Source organism: Conger conger, chromosome 4, assembly GCF_963514075.1.
Source record: "Conger conger chromosome 4, fConCon1.1, whole genome shotgun sequence".
NCBI lineage: Eukaryota > Metazoa > Chordata > Actinopteri > Anguilliformes > Congridae > Conger > Conger conger.
In genome coordinates, this window is record NC_083763.1 from 19521266 (window position 1) to 19541596 (window position 20331).

Genomic DNA, 20331 nt, shown 5'->3' on the forward strand with positions numbered 1-20331 from the left:
CACCCCTATACCAGCCACCACATTATTAGTCAAGCAACAGATTTATAGACACATCATTGATGGGGGGGGAACTGAACTGTGACAAAGGACATCTGACCCTAATTAAATGATTCACTCAAGTGCTGTTCACGTAATGTATAAATATAAACCCTAGAAATTGCCCATACACCCTACAGACTAAAAAAGAAACCCTCGTGTCCCATGTGTGCCAAAAATATTACATTTGTCATTGTATATTCTTTAATAAAAATGGCTAGAGTAGTGAAGTGATCAAAGAAAATACATAAAGAAAAAAGGAATAACCTTGACTTGAGACATTGAGTTATTACTTGATCCACACACAAGCTCCCAGATTAGTCAATAAACAGAAAAGCAATGAACACAAAACACAAAGGCTTTTGAAGTTAGACCATTTGAAAGCTGAGAACACAAATGCCGTCAAATCAAGTTTGCTTGCAAGATACACAATAGGAGAAAACATTTTCACACGCCTGTCAAAATGACAGACAGACCTTAATGACGGACATGCTTTTAGCGGCAAGGACCACAATCTTCACGAAGACAGACAGGATCAATTTCAAAGTGAGGGTGCACCTTATGCTCCACACATATTTGGCTGAATACAGCTGGGTAATTCTCAGCAAATATTTGGTTCCCCAGCATAGGTAAACTGCAATGTGAGAGTGGCAGAAAGATGAGCATTTAAATGTACATAGACAGCATTCATCTGGCATAATAGGCAATTCCAATGATTACTCACCATCCTGCAAAGGCTGCTGAAGTTTCTGAGCATGGGGAAGTAATACTGAACCAACAGTTATGGTGACTGATGCGCTGGCAGTTAATCAAATAGGCATATGCCAATTAAAGGTGAAGATTCCAACAGTGACCATCTCACTGAGACTTCAACCTTCACAAGAACAAACACAAATCTCTTCTAATTTCTCGCCCTTCCAACTTCATATTTCAGAAATCTGGGTGTGAGAATGATTTCATCTGGTGTGTCAGGCAAATGCTAGATGCGACGCTGTGGTCCTTGATTTGTGTGCCATTCGGACTGGTCACAGTCTGGCAATCAAGTGAACGCATGGGGCATATCCGTCATAACATCGACAACTTTGTTCTACAGTGGAATTTTGTATTGGGAATGTGCTATTATGCTGAGCAGTTGCTTATGTCAGCTCAGTAATGTCTTGGGCTCTCGAGTCAGCTGATCAATGCCCACTCACAGGTGGGCATGCCTGTGGTCACAGGCTCATTAGGAATACCAGATCCTGAAGCATTAGCTCACGTAGCGCTATTTTACATGCCCAATACATTATTGCCATTTGGCAGATGCTCTTATCCAGAGCGACGTACAACAAAGTGCATACCCATAACCAGGGACAAGTCCACTGAAAGACCCTAGAGGGAAGTACAATTTCAAGTGCTAAGAGTACAACAGAGATAAGGACTAGGGCCTATTTGATTAATCTGACAATGGATTGTATCTAAAACTGTTTTAATACACTGTAGAGCAGTGTTTAAGGAACTGGGCTTCCAACCATAAAGTATCAAGTTCCAGACTTGGAGGACACTGCTGACGTGTCCTTAAACATGGTGTTTAATCATAAAATCACTGCCTAAAATATCCAGCTGTATGAATGGAGAAAATGCAAGCTAAAGAAGTCACCACGGATAAAGGTCTATTCTGCAATAGAAAAATCCATATACTTTTTTAATACATAAAAACAAACAAACACATAGATCAAAAAATATATGCATAAATAAATAATCTTTCAGACTATGTTCTCTTGTTTAAATATTTTAAAAGTGCACATTATGTTGAAAGAATTGAGATAATAAAAAGCCTTCCATGCCTAAAAACCTACTGCTGAATTGTATGCGTTTATCAGAACATTTTCAGCTATTTTAGCAGCACACTGCAACATCTGCAAAGGCCTCCTCCACCACAGGACATCAAAGTAAACACACAAAGCAGGACCTCAGAGAATACTATCCAGAACATCTGCGGAAGGGGGCAGCCACAAAACTCACAAGGGAGTAGCATGTCTGACTGGGCTTATTCTGGGTAATTTAAGGCCTGCTACACCCATTCAGCCCCTGTCGGTGAAAAGAGCCGCACTCTCATTGGACAGATTCCAAGTCATCATTTACAGATACTTTTTTTAATTCTGCCAGTTGGGAAAGCAGCCACTGCAGGCTGACATAATGGGTCGAGAAATAATCAGCTAAACCTATAGTACATCTTTGCTATGCATTGGTATGGATGTTTTGCAGTGCTAGAGAAAACTTGATTTGGCTGTACCTGAGAGAAAAAAAAAGTAGAACGTGTCAACTGGAAAAGGGAAAAAGAGAAAGAATTAAGAAAAGAACAATTTATTCAGCAAAAGCAAGGTTTGTGACAAGACGCATTGTAAGTGCACTTCACACTTCGATAGATAATTTGGACATTTTTTCCTATTACAGTAGGGCTCCATTGTGCACACATTTTGGGAACAAAAGCTTACACTATCAAAATATGTTTCGGTGTAATTAGCAACCTCTAAGATAAATGGCACACATTAGCGGTTGGAGGACTTGAAGCAAGCTAACAGTAAAAAATGCACAATGTCCCATCATCCTGTGCTACTGGCCTGCTTCACAAGCCATGCTCCAGAGGCCACCTGCCATCAATTAAAACCAAATACTCACACATGAAATCAATCTTATGTACTCAATTTAGTACTTTTAGTGCCATGAATCAATGATCGTTTTCCTAAAATTATTTTTAAAGCCTTAACTACCATGATATTCCCTTATTTAGAAATAAATGGAGGCATTCTTTCTGGCAGACTTGGAGTTAGTGAGGTTGAAATGACTACATTACAGAACAGATTAATTTTGTGTATATATAAAAAAAAAAAAAAAAAAAAAGAAGAGCATCAGACACAATTGCGAGGCCACTCCTATCAGTGCTTCCATTAGCATGCAAAGTTATGCTTGAAACAGGCATATTTGGTGTGAAGCAGCACTGAGAGATATCTTACCAATCTGCCCGAGATGTCATACATTTACATCATCATATGCAATCGCTTCACATCTACTTTAGATCTCCTGAAAGAAACTCTGTCTCTGATCAGTGCAGGGACGGTGTAACTCTTGGAAATCTAACTGGTGACTGCAGTTAATATTGTACTTGCCTGTTAGTTAATTTTTATGTTATGCTGCTCCTACAGTTTGTCTTTGGACACCATTATGGCACCAAGTGGAAAGGTTCCATTTTGTTTCACAAAAAGCTTGTTTGTAGTGTGTGTTTGTCAATATTGCTACCTATCCTTTCAAGTGCATTACTGCTTATGCAAACTCACTCCACTGGCCAAGCAGTATAAATTAGTGGGTGTCTAAAAAGTCCATTACTGCAATTATTTTCATTAAAGTGCTTTCATTACAGCCAAGTAAAAAAAATTAAGAGTTTTGCAATATTTGTAAAAGGGCAAAGGATACAGTCCTATTAGTCGCTGAGTGGGTTATTGGAAAAAAAATGGAAATTCCCACATTAAATGTTGACAGCAGCTTACAAAAACTACTATAGACAGAAACCCAGTATTGACTAAAGTCTGAAAACATAAAACAAATTTTGACAAAATATGTCTTGTGCTCTTTACAACTTGCTGGTGATTAAAAAGCCAATTTGAATATTTTTGTAACAAAGCCTGTCTTTCTCTCGGTCTGGTGCTCAGGACAAATTGCAACAGCTCGGCCTTCCAGGACTTGTATTTTCATGGGACCGAGGAACAGACAAACAAGCGGAGGACTGCAGGGGAGACCATCAATATTTCACAATGACTTGTATTTGCACATAAATCTTTAACATGGTGGGAGCTTGGGAGGGGGTTGAGACACTATTACATTTTGTAAAGCCCCGCCATCTCATGGTGCAACTCAAAGAAATCTGGGGGTTAAACTAACTGAGAGAGGGCCACATCAGAAACTGTAAAAGGATTAAAACACTCTTCCTGTTATTAATCCTGTTCTGACAACACTTCATATTAATGCATTCTGACAAATCATCCAGAGTAAATGCACTAACACCCTGATTACACAAATTTAAATAATGAGGCCTAGTGACCCCCAGCAGAAGTGTGTCATCGATTCAACATCACTCTCCGTAAGTGACACGCTTAATGTTGGTGGGAAAATGGCAGACACATCACTCATCTGTACTGATTTATTGCAAGCCAAGAGATGTTTGGTTATCAAAAAACAAAAACCATGTTTAAAATGTATGGATGAGGGGACCATCTGATATGAAAGGCAATGACGCTTCAGCCCATCACATGAAATATACACGCGCCATGTTGGACTTTCCTGTCCTTTAAAGGGCAGCTAGCAGAAGAAACACAATGCATGCTGGTCACCTGGGTGTGAACTCACAAAATAAGACAGAGAAAGGGTTAAGTGGTCAGACGTACCCCCCTCTGTCCCTATCAAAGCACTTAAATCAATATTTAATTTGCCGTCTCAATGCCTGCCGTGCCTCCTACATCATAGTGAAGACAGAGTCGATTGTGTCACAATTTATATGTCCTTTTCCTGTATATAAATCATACTTTTAAGTTTTAGGCGTCTGGTCTTGGATGGAGCACAATGCAATATCTGAACTATTGGGAAGAGGAGTGAGCTCATTGTGTCTAGTTTAATGAGGAAGTTTTCCATACAGGGACATTATAAATAACACGTACTGAAATGCAAAGAATGCTCTTTGTTATCTTCTGTCTCCATGTTGTTCATCTTTGGGACAGTCATATTTTTCTAATGAGCGTGAATCGAAGCTTGCAGTGCAGACAATGAAACTGCACTGTTAAAAGAATCAAAGGATCAGGAAAACAGAAATGACATATCCTTAGCTTAATAGCGTGTATGCATTCATACTACAAAGGATTTCCTGGTCAAATGCAGATGCAAAATGATCAACTCTGCCCTCTAGTCTTTTAGAACTAGTCCTGGACTGTGCATCCTTAAAACAACGGTCGCATTTTAATGGCTTAGCCAATGGCACTCATACAGTTACAGTCACCTTGTGAAATACAGCTCATTGATTCCAGATTGCTGTGGTTTCAAATGGCGGGATCGATATGGCCATTTTCAAATTAGCACACATCCTGTGCATTGTCCTTGTGATCCTCTCCACAAACAAAATGGTCGCAGACACACATCAGTCGGAGCTGCCAGTCACTCTCGGAAAAACCAGGCACTCTCAATGCAGAGGCCCAAAAGTAGCAGCGAATGGTGTTTCACCATCAGCAGCTTTTTACTTAATCATTTTTCCTGACCTCTAAATTTACACGCGACAGGTCCCGCTCGATGTGTGAAACTTTAGGTAACGCTCTTTAAGAGCTGAATGCTTTCACAATCTAATCTTGAAAATTGGAGGTGGACCTATGCATCAGTATTCATCCTGCAAAGATGTAAACAGCCTCTCACTTATCTGGGACTGCGGCAGCCGTGCCAAAATAAGACTAGATGTTCTTAAAAGATTCCAATTATGATTCAGCTGAAAGCTGGGAGGTGAGAGCAGCTTGATGCCATTAATTGTCCATGTGTCTTCTGTGCCTCTAAATAGTCTCGTGGGGCACTAACTTTTCCCTCTGTAAAATCTCACACTGTGCTTCTGCTTTGTCACCTGTCATCATTTGGAGGGCTAATTCTAGCAGTAGGCAATTCTTTTAACATTTATTTGCCAGATATGGAGAAAAATATTTTGCTAAATCATAAAATTAAGAGTAAAATAATAATGATAATTTCAAGCCCTGATATCCTGCATATCCTCTCTGCAAGTTTACTGCCTTATAAAACTAAAACCCCAGATCTGTCAACATCTTTTAAAAGTATAAATCTTCTAATATGCAGGAAATATAATGCTACTGTATGAAAGTAAAGAAAATGCACTCAATCTGAATGAAAAAAAACAACATTTGAAAATAGGCACAATATTTGTGTTAATGCAGTTCATATATCAAATTGCCATTTTCATTTGCATTATGGCCGCATTGAGCCAAGATGTTAAAGAAAAAGTAATATTCAATGACTTACTGCATTTTTCATTCCCATCTTGACATACAGTTTACGATGTGTATTAAAACAATGAATTGTTAATGCAATCTGAAAGAATGTTTTGGTTTTGGTACTATATATGCATAACCAATTAAGCATAACATCTTAAGGTTACGGTTATGGTTTTGCTTCCATACAATTATGTAGATAAATAACATTTAGAGACTGTTGTGAGACAAATAACTCTAGAGACTGTTGTGCATAAAAATCCCAGGAGATCAGCGGTTTTTGAGATATTCAATCCACCCTGTCTGGCACCAACAATCATTCCACGGTCAAAGTCATTTAGATCACATTTCTTCCCCATTCTGACATTTGGTCTGAAAAACAGCTGAACCTCTTGACCATATCTGCATGCTTTTATGCATTTAGTTGCTGCCACATGATTGGCTGATTAAATATTTGCATTAACAAGCTGGTGTACAAGTCTACTTCATAAAGTGCTCAGTGAGTGCACACATGATATGACCGTGGCCGTGATCGGTTTGTTTCTATGCAGTGTTTGCATTTCCTCAGCTCTCTAGATATCACTTTCCTCTTCCTACAGTCCTACATTGCTGTCTGAGATCTATCCAGACTCTCCAATCTGATTGGCTGCTGGTGAAAGCGCAGCTCCTTGGGTTACTAGGGGACTGCACTATGGCACACAGGGGCTTAGTGGGGAAGGCTGGGCTCTGACCGGCCCATTGATTCTGCTGTGAATTTATGATGACCACCAATTAACAAGACTTTTGAGAGGGAGACGAGAAATGCAAAATACATGTGTCAGGATATCTACAATGTCATTTGAGGTAAGGTTCTTCCTACCCCGCCACACCTGGACCTGGGGGTCTAGGGCTTCCTGCACAGTGTGCCCTGAGTGCCTCATTAGAGGAGCGAGCCATCGCTATGCCCCGTCTCTCCTCTTACCTCCGAGACCAGGGATCACAGACACGCTCTTGCGCATTTATTAGCCTGTCTCTGCCTCCGCCTACACCTCTGCCGCTCACCCAATCAAGCCGCAACTTACAGAAGGCCGAAGCAAATCATTCCGCCCACGGCAAATGGCATCGGATGAAACTTATAGGTTAAAGCAATGTCACCGTCTGGAGAGAGGAAGGTCAGACGACGAAACAGGATGTGTGCCGTGTTTTTAAAAACAACAAAGGCCGATTATTTTTTCCGAAGGGTGACGGGATTCTGATTAAACAGTTTCCAAAAGGTCACGATGACTATCTTTAGGGTCTATTCAGGCAACCACACAACAATACCATTTAGGTAGCCTACCTCGTCAGAATGACAATCAAGGGGAAAGCCATTAGACTTCCTTACACCACAAACAAGGACAAAGGAGAAGTAATACGGTCCATTTCACTGATTGGCCAGTTTCGCTGTGCTCTTTAAATCCATTACCTTGGATGGTGCCGGTGCAGCCTGACTGCCAAGCACAACTTCGTTTGGAGGATAACTGCACAAAAGCTAAATTCTTGCTGATGCTAGATAGAGCAATAGCATGCTACGAGCCTTCATAAACGAAATCTAATTTCTACAATGCTGAGCACATGCTACAAGTCACGGATTAAATCGAAATTGGATGAGTTTGACTGCGTGTCAAAAGTACCGAACGGAAGCAGATCTGAATGAACTTGGGTGAGGAGGCGTGACGTCAAGCATACAGGACACACGAACGCGAGTGGTCTCTCAGCACAACAGCACTATATATTTACACTGCTGCATTATAGCTTCACAGTACCATGTATAAAATGTAGTCTTTCCTTACATATATATATACATATATACATATACATATATATATATATATAGGTATAGATATTCTGTTAAAAAAATCATCTTTGTTAAAGTTTTTCGAGCACTGGCCTCATAATGGATGGCCACTGGTCACTGAATGTCCTACATCTCTGCCTTCAGCCGGGAGTGTGCCTGTGGGGGGCGCTAGACGGCGATCTCGTCGTCGAGACCGTCGGACGGCCCTTGCTTGTTCAGCACGTTCAGGAGGCGCAGGGTGCAGTCCTCCTGCTCCCAGCTGTCCCGCTCCTCGCTCTCGTCCGTGTTGGACTCGTACTCCGAGGCGATGCCCGACTCCCGGAATTTGAGGAACTCCAGGCTGTCCAGGAAGTCGTCCCGGAACACCTGCAGGGGCCCCTGGCCCGCCTCCCTCAGGGGGGGTCCCGGGAGGAAGCGGAAACACTCCAGCTTTAGCAGGCGGTGGTCCCTACCTAGCGGGCTGTCCAGCGGCAGGGAGAGCTGTGTCCCGTCGTTGAGCTGGGGCAGGCCCACCTCCTCCGGGCGAGGCGTGGTGGGGTCGCACAGCACCGGGGGCACGTTGGCACGGAAGGTGATCTCCAGCAGGCTGTCCTGGGAGCCCACTGCGGCGGCAGAAAGACACACACAAAAGCTCATTACAGCTCATTACAATCACAACGCACGCACAGCGCGCAACCTGCCTAACACTGCGAACGAGTGGGAGAAGAGGGGTTGAAAAGGCTCGCGCTGATTTTATCGCCTTCGCCTTCTAAAGCCATTAAATCTATTTGAGGAGGTGCAGGAGCCCGCCGGGTTGTTAAGACCATGCGGGTGGGAACGAGAGGCTGAGTGACAGCGGAGGAGTAAGAGAGGGGCTGCTAACACACTGAGGTGACAGACTGCAGGTGTGATGCGGGGAGAGGGATCTCACTGGAGTTGTGTCCGCACAGCTTGAGTTCCAGCTCCTGTATCTGTTTCACCAGCAGGGAGATGTGCTGCAGGAGGTCTTTATTCTGCAGCAGCAGCTGGTGGACCCGCGCTTGAGCCTCTATCCTTGCTGCGGCCTCCGCAGAGAGCTGGTCCTTCAGCAGGTGAACCTGCACACGGGCACATGTGCGCGCACGCATGATTCCAGTTAGCAAACGCTGAATGATATGTGTATATTCTTTCAATGATACACGCACACACACGCAAACACAAACACGCACATTAATACATGTATTCCACCAAGGCAGCACTGACCACATTTAGGCTCCATTATCAATCTCACAGACTCATCACAGCAACTAGCATAAATAGTAGGATAAAGAAAGTAAGGTTATAACAGTACTTTATAAAGGTGAAAATCTATATTTGGTGTGTTCACCAAAGCATTTCCATCATTGATTGTTTTGGGCATCACATGATTTTCTGGCGGCACGGATGGTGCAGTGGGTAGCACTGCCGCCTCACAGCAAGGAGGTCCTGGGTTCGAATCCCCGTCGGCCAGGGCCTCTCTGTGCGGAGTTTGCATGTTCTCCCCGTGTCTGCGTGGGTTTCCTCCGGGTACTCCGGTTTCCTCCCACAGTCCAAAGACATGCACGTTAGGCTGATTGGAGAGTCTAAATTGCCCGTAGGTATGAGTGTATGAGTGTGTGAGTGAATGGTGTGTGTGCCCTGAGATAGACTGGCGACCTGTCCAGGGTGTATTCCTGCCTTTCGCCCAATGTATGCTGGGATAGGCTCCAGCCCCCCTGCGACCCTGATCAGGATAAGCGGGTTCAGATAATGGATGGATGGATGGACATGATTTTCTTTTAAAACCAAAACATTTTGATCACATCACAAATTATGCATCATGTCACCGGAATGAAACAAATCGGTTTAGAGAAAAATTACATCCATTAGGGCTTAACTCACAGGCACCGAATGAAAAATAAATAAATATAAAAGTATCCCGCATCAAAACTTATTTTAAAAAGCTTAAAAAGCAGCTTACTTAACTTGTCTGGAATAATAATTGCAAAATTACGAAAGGGCCTTGGTTTAGATGCAAACAAACACCACATCACACCACACACACCACATCAACATAATTAAGTAATAAATCAGTTGTGTACGCCCTTATGTAATCTGAGGTGAAAGGTTATTCAATGCAAGAGCAAAAGTGCATGAATTGAATTAATAAGTATTCTCAGCTTAAATTCATTTTTTCAGCAGCATTAGCACAGATGAACTCTGAAGGGTAATTAATGGAGGGTGAGGATAGTAAGCACAAACAGCCGCTGCTAACTGTACAGGCCTTATTCAAAATGAAAAGAAAATAACTAAAGGCCAGGAGTACTAGGCTTTTTGCGACGATTTTCAGGCGTACATATGACGCATTCGGCCCAGGAAACATGCATCGTATGTAACAAAGTGCCGCACAGGGCTAGAACTGCAGAATGCATGTGATCTAGGTGAGTAATCGCGAGATGCACTTCTGTCCTTAATGCATATGCGGAAATATTATAATATTAATTTAATAATATAAGTGTGGCTGATTATGTATTCTGTTGAATTTACTACAGTTCATGCAATTAACGAGGGTCAAAGTGTGTGTGACATTTCTCCGCTTCTAAAGAGCAGGCGTAAATAGTGAGGCACAGATCGAGGCTTCGAAGATGCACTGAAATAATCTTTGCAACAACAATCACACCATCTGAATCCCCAGAGCAAATCAAACAGATTAATAATAGTAAATATTAATTCATTATTGCAGCCAAGTAATAATTAAAGCTGGATATTTGTCACAGAAAATATCAACAAAATTAACCAATATTTTATGCGAAGCGACTGAAATAATGTGCTCAAATCTGGCCCTAAGTGTCTAAGATGAGGCTGCATTGATTTCAAAATGCCAAACCAGTGCAAAAGCTGTCAAAAATGTGTATGGCCGTCAAAAACGGATAAATCTGTCAAAATAACATGAACCCCGATTTCTTTAGTGAGGCAGTGCGTGCACCACCACGTTATTCTTTGGCGTACGTGTTATTGTGTTACAGTGTTATTCCTACATAATGAATCACATCATTAGATAGGAACAAGAGGGAGAGAGAGAACGAACGCCACTTTTCGCTAACGCCAGCTATTTCTAACGGCTCCTATCAAAAACAACAAACTGCTTGATCTTGCAGTATTTTAGGATTTGACAGAAAAAGTGTATCTAACCATTAACAGTATGTATACATTTTGCAACTAGGTCTGCTGTGATCGAGGGGCAAGTTTATTGCTGCTGCAAAGTAAAAAGGCCGCAGAACGTGACCAACTGAACGCACGATAGTGGAACAAAAATGCACTCCAAACCTTATTATAAGATTATTTATTAATGGGATGAATATGCTGACAGTACATCCATTATGGGAATGCTGATGGAGCATACACATGGGAATAGTGTACGAAGGGTAAAGGGCCTATAATGGTGATAATGATAACAATGATGGAACTGGCAATAGAGGAATATGTTGAGCAAACATCGGCTGAAAGTGAAAGTAATGTAATCCGTTCCAAGGTTTTGCTATTATAACTAAATAGAGCACCCCTGTACCATGTGCAGTCCCACAATTTAAAATGGAAAAAATAAAAAATAAACAACACCTTTCTTACCACCTGCCTGGTACGATGTCGGAAAGATAGCCAATATGCAATGCAGCAAACTACTTTAAAACCACGGTTTGGAAAAACCTAGGCTTTTACAATGGTAAAATTGATTTAATTCCAGAGTAAAGAATTTCTACTGACAACATTGGCAATACCTGCTAAATGAAACCAAATTGTGTAATATCTGAACTTGATTGAATCAGAGCAAAATTTCACAGAATCTGCATTTAAATTGAATCGAATCATTGCATTTTTATGTAAAAAATCTTTCCTGTAACATTCCATGGGCCATGTACCAAGATGCTTATTGAATCTTCTGAGAGGGATTGATTCACACATTTGCAGCTAAAACTCTGAAAAAACACAATAGTCTCCAGGCAATCTGGACACACTGATGGCCACTTAGCGACCACTTTGCGCACAGCACAGCAGAGGTTAAAGACCAAGGCTGACTTCTATGAAATGTAGAGAATGAATGTGTCTGCACACAATATAGTCAGTTGGTTTCCGCAAAGAAGCCAGCATGGAAAAAATGACAGCATTCAAATCATTTTCCAGCATTTTTCTTTACGACATCAAGCTGAAATAAACACATTTCTAGGAAACGCGATCACAATGAATGGGATTCATTTAGCTAACGGTCAGAACAGACTATGAACCCGAGGTCAGCTTTCAATTATGTAGGATTTCAAAAAAAAAAAAACAATCATGACTTTCTGTGTATGAAGGCACTTTCCAGTAGAAAATGAACAGAACTGTTGTCATCTCTATTTCAGAACAAAAAAAGAAAACCTTGCTACTCATGTTTTATAGCTCTTGACTATAGCTGTTCTCCTCTTCATTTGACAAATCCACTCCCCACCAAAAATTGCCCCTAAAGATCCGTTTCACTCATGTATACGTCATATCGTGGAAGCTAGTGCTGGTCTAATTTCCATTTCAGCTTGTTTTAAAAGTATTTCAGAGCCACCAGTTCTGTCCATTCACTACTTTAAATGTATTAAAGTGTAAAATAGACAGATTTGACACCTTTATTGCAAAACAAATGAACAAACAAATGAAAGTGATCTTTGCTGATTTTCAAGAGAGAAGATCAGTTTAGGCATTTCACTCAACTACTCTGCATCATCAGTCATTCATGGCTCTGGCATACAAAATGGAGGGAGAGGGGTGGGAACCAAACAGGGAACTGTGGCTTACCCTACACTGACTGTGACTACCACAAGCCTCAGAACGGCAACAGCAAACACAAAGAGAAACAAGACATGAAAACATTAAGTATTCCAAGGCCAGAGGTGACTGGCATGATGGCTCCAGTGACCTGTTTGTCACTGCAAGTGATTTCTGAAGAACATTAATCTATCAGAATGTGCACTTTGGTGAAAACTGAATATGATGGAGTGGAGCACTCTCGCTGCTGCTATATTTATATTCTTGGGACATGGATAGACAAAGAGGAGCAGACAAGACCAATGAATAATAGTCAAGAAGGGAAGCCATTCATCGTCAGCTTAATTCATGTCAAATCAAAGAACTACACTGCCCACTGTTCACAGCATTCCAATATTTACACATGAATGTTCATATGAAATTGTTTTTCCTTTAATCCCATACAACATTTTTTTAATGATTAGTTTTCCCCAGACACTTTGTTTAAAAAAAAAAATTCCATTCAAGACCATGTAAATGTTTGAACTAAACGACAAAGACAGATTGCTACCAGCAAAGCAACAAGGTTTGCAGTTTAATTCTCCAGCTAGAAACTCATAAGACAGGAGCATTCACACTTACTTGAGCTGATTAATGAGTTGTTCGAAATATATATAAATAAATGGAATAGCTGTGTAATTTCAAACGTCTTGGTAATGCTGACATTTCTGGTGTGCTGAGCTTGGAGCATTAACTGCCCGAGAGGCCTGACCATGAAGCACTATGAGCAGGTGTAATGCGCTTGACCCTTCCTGACCTCACTGAATTTCCCGTGTGAGGGAGGCAATGGAAATAACCCCTTCTGGGCAATCTGATGAACAACAGCCAGCAAGGTCAGGAGTGGGCTTTTTCAATCGCCTGCCAACGGATAGTTCAGCGAGGACACAGGCACTGAGCTGCAGGGTATATACCTCCTATTTCAGTTAGTGTTTCTGCTTTGACTGCCAGCTTTAAGTAATTACCTTCACATTTAGAAGAATCATTTTCTTTTCATTAATTTGTAGCTCTATTTGAAAGTGGTTTAATAATTCATCAGGCGATCCCCAGCGAGATAACCGGCATTTCGTTCAGCACCCTCGTTGGCTTTCGTAAGGAAAGGAAGAGATTCAGTGATATGAAAAGCATCAGCTGTGACCTAGTCTTTTCTGAATGCTCTGCTGTGAAGAAAGCTTGCCCTGAGATGATGATGTTCCAGTCTAACTGGTTATTCCCTGACCCCTATTCCCAGACGGTGAAGACACTTTCAACTACAGTACAAACACACTTCATCCACAAACGACAATTTCCCACCCCATCAAGACGCCTGTGACACAAATGAATGGCCATCAATAGCACAGGAGGCTTTGGTAATAAGCTTCAGAGCTCCAAGATGTCTGTCGTTTTAGACTAGTTACTAAATTGTCATGTGGTTCCTTTAGATAAGATATCTTCAGTGTAACTACAATAGACTGGCATAAGGGACAGAGCTGGGTGAGGAACGAATGCACCTCCCTTACTGTCCTTAGTGGGCTGTAGTGTTGCATAGAGCAGTTCTTAATTAGGTGCTTTTCATCTTGAGATGTATTATTTACCTTAAACCATATTATGCCAGAAATAGTTTGCAAATAATTTACAATGGCATGAAGAACAAATGTTGAATAATATGATGTTCATATTGTGCCTATTGCACCATCTTGTAAACAGTTACATAAGAAGCGGTAACAAATAAAAGACTGAGGTTAACCAATAGGCTCATAATTATGTAGTTTGCCTTGTTATCACTTGCTTTGCCTTTGAATTCTTCAGTACCTTCCAAATGGTTAGCTTTGGTAGCCATGTGTCAACACATTCGCAATTACGAGCCTACTGATATTTACCACTTTTATGCATTTTCTCAGCAAAATGTATGCATTGTTTTGAAATATAGCATGATAAGCCCAATATGAGCATGGGAATTCTTTGTTTATGGTATGCATAACTATCTGACAAAATGTGGTTTAAGGGGGTAGTCCCCTAAACATGCAAAGCAGACTAATTAAGGCAAATTAACAGCTTGTTAAAATTCCAGGATATCAATTGTGGTTAGAGCGAAAACCAGCATACACAGGGGTAACTCCAGGACCGAGTTTTTGAACCACTGTTATAGAGGTTGAGTGCCCTGCAATTTAACCAGAGGCTGTGAATCCCAGGAGTCTCAGTGCTGTTATACCATTAGAGCCAGTGCTCAACTTGAATTTCTTTAGTCAGTTTCCATCTGTTAAACTGACACTAGTTTAAATAGTAAGTAAGGTATCTAATTGCCCTTGATAAGACTATTAAGAGGCAGGGGTGAGAGAGCTAGAGAAAGATGCACCACGTTCACTTTAAACATTACGGCAAAAAATGATAATGTTCCATCTCAGAAAGCTATATATAACACTTACGAGGAAAAAAACATCTCCCATCACCTTTAAATCGATATGTTCCCTCAGATTGGACTCATTTAAATGTGCTGCTTTCAACATGACCACCATGAAATACAAAAGACAAATTCAATGGGTAAATATGACATATAAAAGCATACAGTCCTTCCAGCACGGTGCACTACTGCCACGGGTTAACCTTGCAATAAAACGCTGTGACACTTTTGGGTTATCAGCTCAGACCGGTGGGAGAATTGTGGGAAATGTGGAAGAATCCGGTAAGTGCAGTAAGCCCAGTGTGAAATTGCAGCCTACCACGGTCCAGGAACACTCCAGCCACTATAGTCAGAGCTCATTGGTGCCCCCTGGGCCTGCTGGCAGATCAAAACAGATCTGGGATGACTGACTAAACTGAGGAAGGAGCCAGGAGAATCCCGTCAACGTATTAGATCACAATAATACTGGTTCCCAGTCACATTTCATTTCATATGGAGCTGTTAACAAAAGCACAAAGCACAGTACAGATCACGCACACAATCACATTTAATACACGCAAGCTAATTTAATAAAGCTTGGTGTGTATTAACAGGGAACCTCACCATCGCATAAGTAACATGCATATAGACGAGAGGTGGGCAAGGAGGGCAGTATCGGTTTCTGGATCTCATGCTAACTTCATTGGTTACTTCGCTCACAATCATGGCATCTGGCATTTTAGCAATGTTGTGCATGAATGACAGCCGAAGACTGTTCTTGTGTCCCTATGTGAAATGTTTTGCTGTTATCTAATCTATAACTGAGCCAATGTTGGTGTGTACAGCCAATTGGCTCATTTAGCCAGGGTAATTGGTGGAACCAAAAACACTGAGTTGCCCTCCAGGACCGGAATTGCCCACCCCTGATATAGACTTCAGAACGAAACAAGAATCTGAAAAGCAATCAAGGAAAACATGGTTAGCTATACTTTTGCACCCTGGGGGCAGGCCATGTCAAATGGGTAACCTCGTATACCAAAAAAGGCAGCCATGGCTCCCAGCAAATTTGGTGTCGTGGTTAGTGCGAACGTCTCATGCAGGAGAACACAGTTCAAGCCTCAACTGTCCCCTTTTTCCCCCCCTTCCTTATTTCACACACTTGGAAAATAAACTTGTTCCTCACCTGGGCTACGGCCACCTGTGTCTGCTGCTGTTGCTGCTGCAGCTGCTGCTGGAAGAGCTGGACCTGGTGGTGCACCGAGAGGGGGGTGCCGGCGGCCGGCTGGCTGGACGAGGGCAGGAGCATCTTGGGGGTGGCCAGCAAGATGGAGACGTCCTCCGAGACCTGGGGAGGCAGAGAGAAGGGGCAGGCCCATGGTTAAGGGGGTGACCAGCAGGACGACCGAGAGGAACAGCCGAATCAGCCCCCTCTGGTGGCAGCGGGCAAACGGGCTTAAATCCTAGACTGGATGATGTTCAAACATGGAAGTACTTTGGCAAAACTCCACCTGTATCTATGGATGATATTAGAATAAGATATAGGCAGACGTTAAGCAAACAAAAAATATATATATTTAGTGCAGTGGTACAGCATGAATCAATAGTGGATCACAAATTTTATTTTTAATGAATCCGTCTTAATAAATCTCACGTAATATACTATAAGGCAGATTTACAATGGGCACATAAATTAAGCCTCCAGTAAAATCTATTAGCAGAAAGCTCTGTGCGCACAGAATGCAGAGTACGGCCTGCTGGGTAGCTGGAGTGGTTCTGAGAGATGAATGGTACCGCTTCAAGCACAAGTGTTTAAAGGACGGCAGCATGGCCCAGTCCAGTCAATGGACCGCTTCACAAAGAATTGAATGTGGTAGCGTGGGGCCAATGTCTCTCAGTGACTGACCCCACTTCCACTGACCTGGGGGCATTAGTTACCCCTGCCCCGGGTGCCTGAAGCAGCCGAGCCCTGTGGACACTGGGCAGCACGACTTGGGAGGTACTGTGTTCTGTCTCAGACACGGCGATGACAAATTGGCAATATTCCGCCGTGCAGCTGGGTTATTTATTTCTCCTGGCTGAGATGAAAATATGGTAATGCTGCTGGTCAGATACTGACCTCCAAGCTGCTGGGTGTGCAGGTGGGTTTTATCGAGCAAGGGACACAATCTCACAGCGCAACCTCTATTCATTCCAGGTTAAATGTGATACGAGATTGTGGGCCGTGGCGGGAATCGGAGTCAAGAATCAAGTCGCAAAACAAAGAGGAAGAAATGGATAGGCCGAGAAAGAAAGGTCTGTTACTTCCCATCCCCCTCGCACAACAATTTCTCACCATTCCACCGGACACCTCGTGTATGCAGTTTAGAAGCCCACAGCGTTGCATCGTATAACACAGACAAGGGCAACATTACATTATTACAAGACATTTAGCAGACGCTCGTATCCAGAGCGACGTACAATGAAGTGCAGATCAAACACAAGTACAAGTGCGAAGAGGACCTGAGAGGACAGTACAGTTCCGAGTCCTAGTGTAACCATACAGATACAATCGGAACCCTTGAAGAATCAACTTCCAAACTAGCATACCACAGCTGGCAGCTAGAATACCCCGAGTACAACGCACCGGACACACTGACTTCTTCTGAGTGCCATTGACGAGCAGGGCATTCCATAATCTCCTCTTAACTGTCAAGCCAAACCATGCCTTAACTGCCTCTTGCACATAAACACGCACATTTCAAACAAAGCAGGGTGCAGAGATTTAATTACGTTTGCCAAGTCTACTTTAATCTGTTTGTCCTCCACACCAGGCTCTCTTACAATAGATGGATTTCTTGAGCAACATAGGAGCTAATCATATTTCTGAAACAATTTGTGAACCAAACAAAACAAGGTTTGCATCTTGGATTCAGATGCATGGTGCCTGAGTGAGCTCAACAGCAGATGTTTGTTAGAGCAATTCTGCGGAACACTACCTTGTAAACACCACCTGCTCCAAAAGATTCCGTCCTGAATTACTCAACTTCCAAACTTTCGTGACCAGTAAACTAATGAGAAGCCAATATAGACGATACTTTCCTCACAGAAAAGTATCACCATGCCAGCTTTAATCCAATTCTCTAATTTGGCTCTGGAAGCTTATTATAATTAAGAAACTACTGCAAGCATGGTGGTAATCAGAATGGATAAGGGCAATTGACTGTGTTTACCTTTAGAAAGCAATTTTGAAGCGTTTACCTGGAAAAAATCTTTTTTAATAAAGAATGCATAATGAATAGATACATTTTTCCTGTGTTTCACCCTATGTGGCCCTTACACACTTTCCTCGCATTAATTTTTCCTGATAGCTATAGGATTTTGATAACTTATACTTGTGCAGTTGCCTACCAATTTACAATAATGCTCCACTATTTCGGTCGGTATAAAAAATAGAGTTTTACTGCAGTTGACATTTCAAGAATAACATACCAGCCGACAACTGTCAGCAAGACAAATCAGTCTTGCGCTGACAAAAACATTAAGTAAAATGTAGGTGGCAATGTTCAAGGAAAATAATATATGTGTGTACATAAAGCAATAAAATAATAAATCTGAGAGAACAAGGGACAGACTGTCGATGTAAAATACAAAGTAAAAAATGAAAGAAATACATTCTACAAGCAAAACTAGCTTGGCCGAGTGCATGTCTCTCCACTCCACTAACAATTGCCTAAAAAACGTCTCTAAAAGAGACATCTGTTTCAGCAGAAGGTACCTTCCGCTCATGCATCAAATGAAATCCAACGATTATAAATGCCTCACGTACAAAAAGTTCAATCCTTTCTTGCCTGTTCTAAAGCCAACAATACCAAGAGTTGTCACCCGCATTAATCTACAATGTATTTTCAGTTATACTGTTACTAAACCGATCGATGCAAGGGCAATATCACAGACCATAACCACTCCTTCACCTACTGGCGACTGAGATAACAGACTTTCAGCCATCCAATCCTGAAAACCTAAATTCATAGTTAACGCAGGCTCTCGGCAGCCGAGGTGATCTGTGATTGATATGTTTTCTAGACTTGCCATTACCGCGGTGTCAATTCGCGAAGGCATATTTTGAATCAAACCGAGGACTGCATTGATGCATTTGTCAGAAATGCGCTCTCTCCGGGAGACGAGTGACATGGTGCTGATGCGCACAGTGAAGCTTGCCCTCAGCACCATGCGTCTCATGGGAGGTGCTGGGAGAGATAACGGCACCGCTAACGTGTCTGCAAAGTGACAGCGGATCTGCTGCTCCATGTGTCCTCTCCAGCAATCAAGCTTCGCGTCAGTCAAACTCTGACGTCCGAAAGACCGAAGCAGACGTGACACCAACAGAACCACGCAATGACGACCCGCACTGCATCAAGCAGCCCACGTCAAAACAAACATGCAATTTCACTTCGGACATCCTGAGCCGAGACTCAGGCGAGACACACGACTTCGGCCGCTAGGTTTCTGTAACCACTTTGTTCTTTGATCATTGCATCCACATTACTTTAATCTGCTGTTATCCATAGAAATGTTCTGGACGACACAGGGACTGGAACACAGAAACAGGAGTGCGTTATGCCCAGGAGTGAGACTAAAATAAGGCACCAGCACTCTCAAATGCAGTTGTTACCAAGCATCAGATTATGCACCCAAAATTGTATGGATGGTTCCTTCGGTAATTTCCTGTAATTTGGAGCATTGCGGTCCAAGGGGAAGCCTACATTTTGCCGCGGGCAGTGAAGAATGTTGGGTTACAGCAGAAGGTAGGGGAGACGAATGGCCTTGTCTGTCGCAGCTATTGGTTAATGAGGTGTAATATAGTGAGGTGTGACAGGATCTTTAGTCTCTGCACCAGCTGGGCAGGGTGACAGTCATTATGCCACACTGTGCAGGAGCTTTGCCTCTCCTTCGCAAACACCTTTTCTGTTTCATTGCCCACAATTTGGCCCTGTTACTCACAGTGAGGAGAGGGAGAGAGGAATGTTTTTATATGTTTTTTTCCTTTTGCTCTTTGGAAGCTATATCCAGTTTGAAATTAGTTTTAAAAGGTAATGTCATAATTATTCACTTCTTCCCCCATTTTAACAGTAGTTTCTGCACTGGGGGAAAATCTCATTTGGTCAAAACAGAGCAGCAGATAAAAATCTAAAGGCAAAGTTAATGGGCGCTTTTATATTATCATTATCAAATGATTAATGGGCAATGACATTAATATCAAACTGAGACAGTGTGTGAAACGTAAGACATACAAAGCTAAGATGCATTAAGATTGTATATAGTAGTAGTAG

General features: G+C 42.1%; 1 protein-coding gene across 1 annotated transcript in view; it reads right to left on the reverse strand.

The window, feature by feature from the left end:
• Nucleotides 1-8028: 8028 nt before the first annotated feature.
• The window catches only part of nos1apa (nitric oxide synthase 1 (neuronal) adaptor protein a), a 75253-nt gene continuing 62950 nt past the window's right edge, over nucleotides 8029-20331 (reverse strand). The window contains exons 8-10 of the mRNA XM_061240884.1: nucleotides 16206-16367; nucleotides 8771-8936; nucleotides 8029-8462 (exon numbers count right to left, since the gene is read on the reverse strand). Of these exons, the coding sequence (XP_061096868.1) occupies nucleotides 8029-8462; nucleotides 8771-8936; nucleotides 16206-16367 (762 nt within the window). The remainder of the gene's footprint in view (nucleotides 8463-8770; nucleotides 8937-16205; nucleotides 16368-20331) is intronic.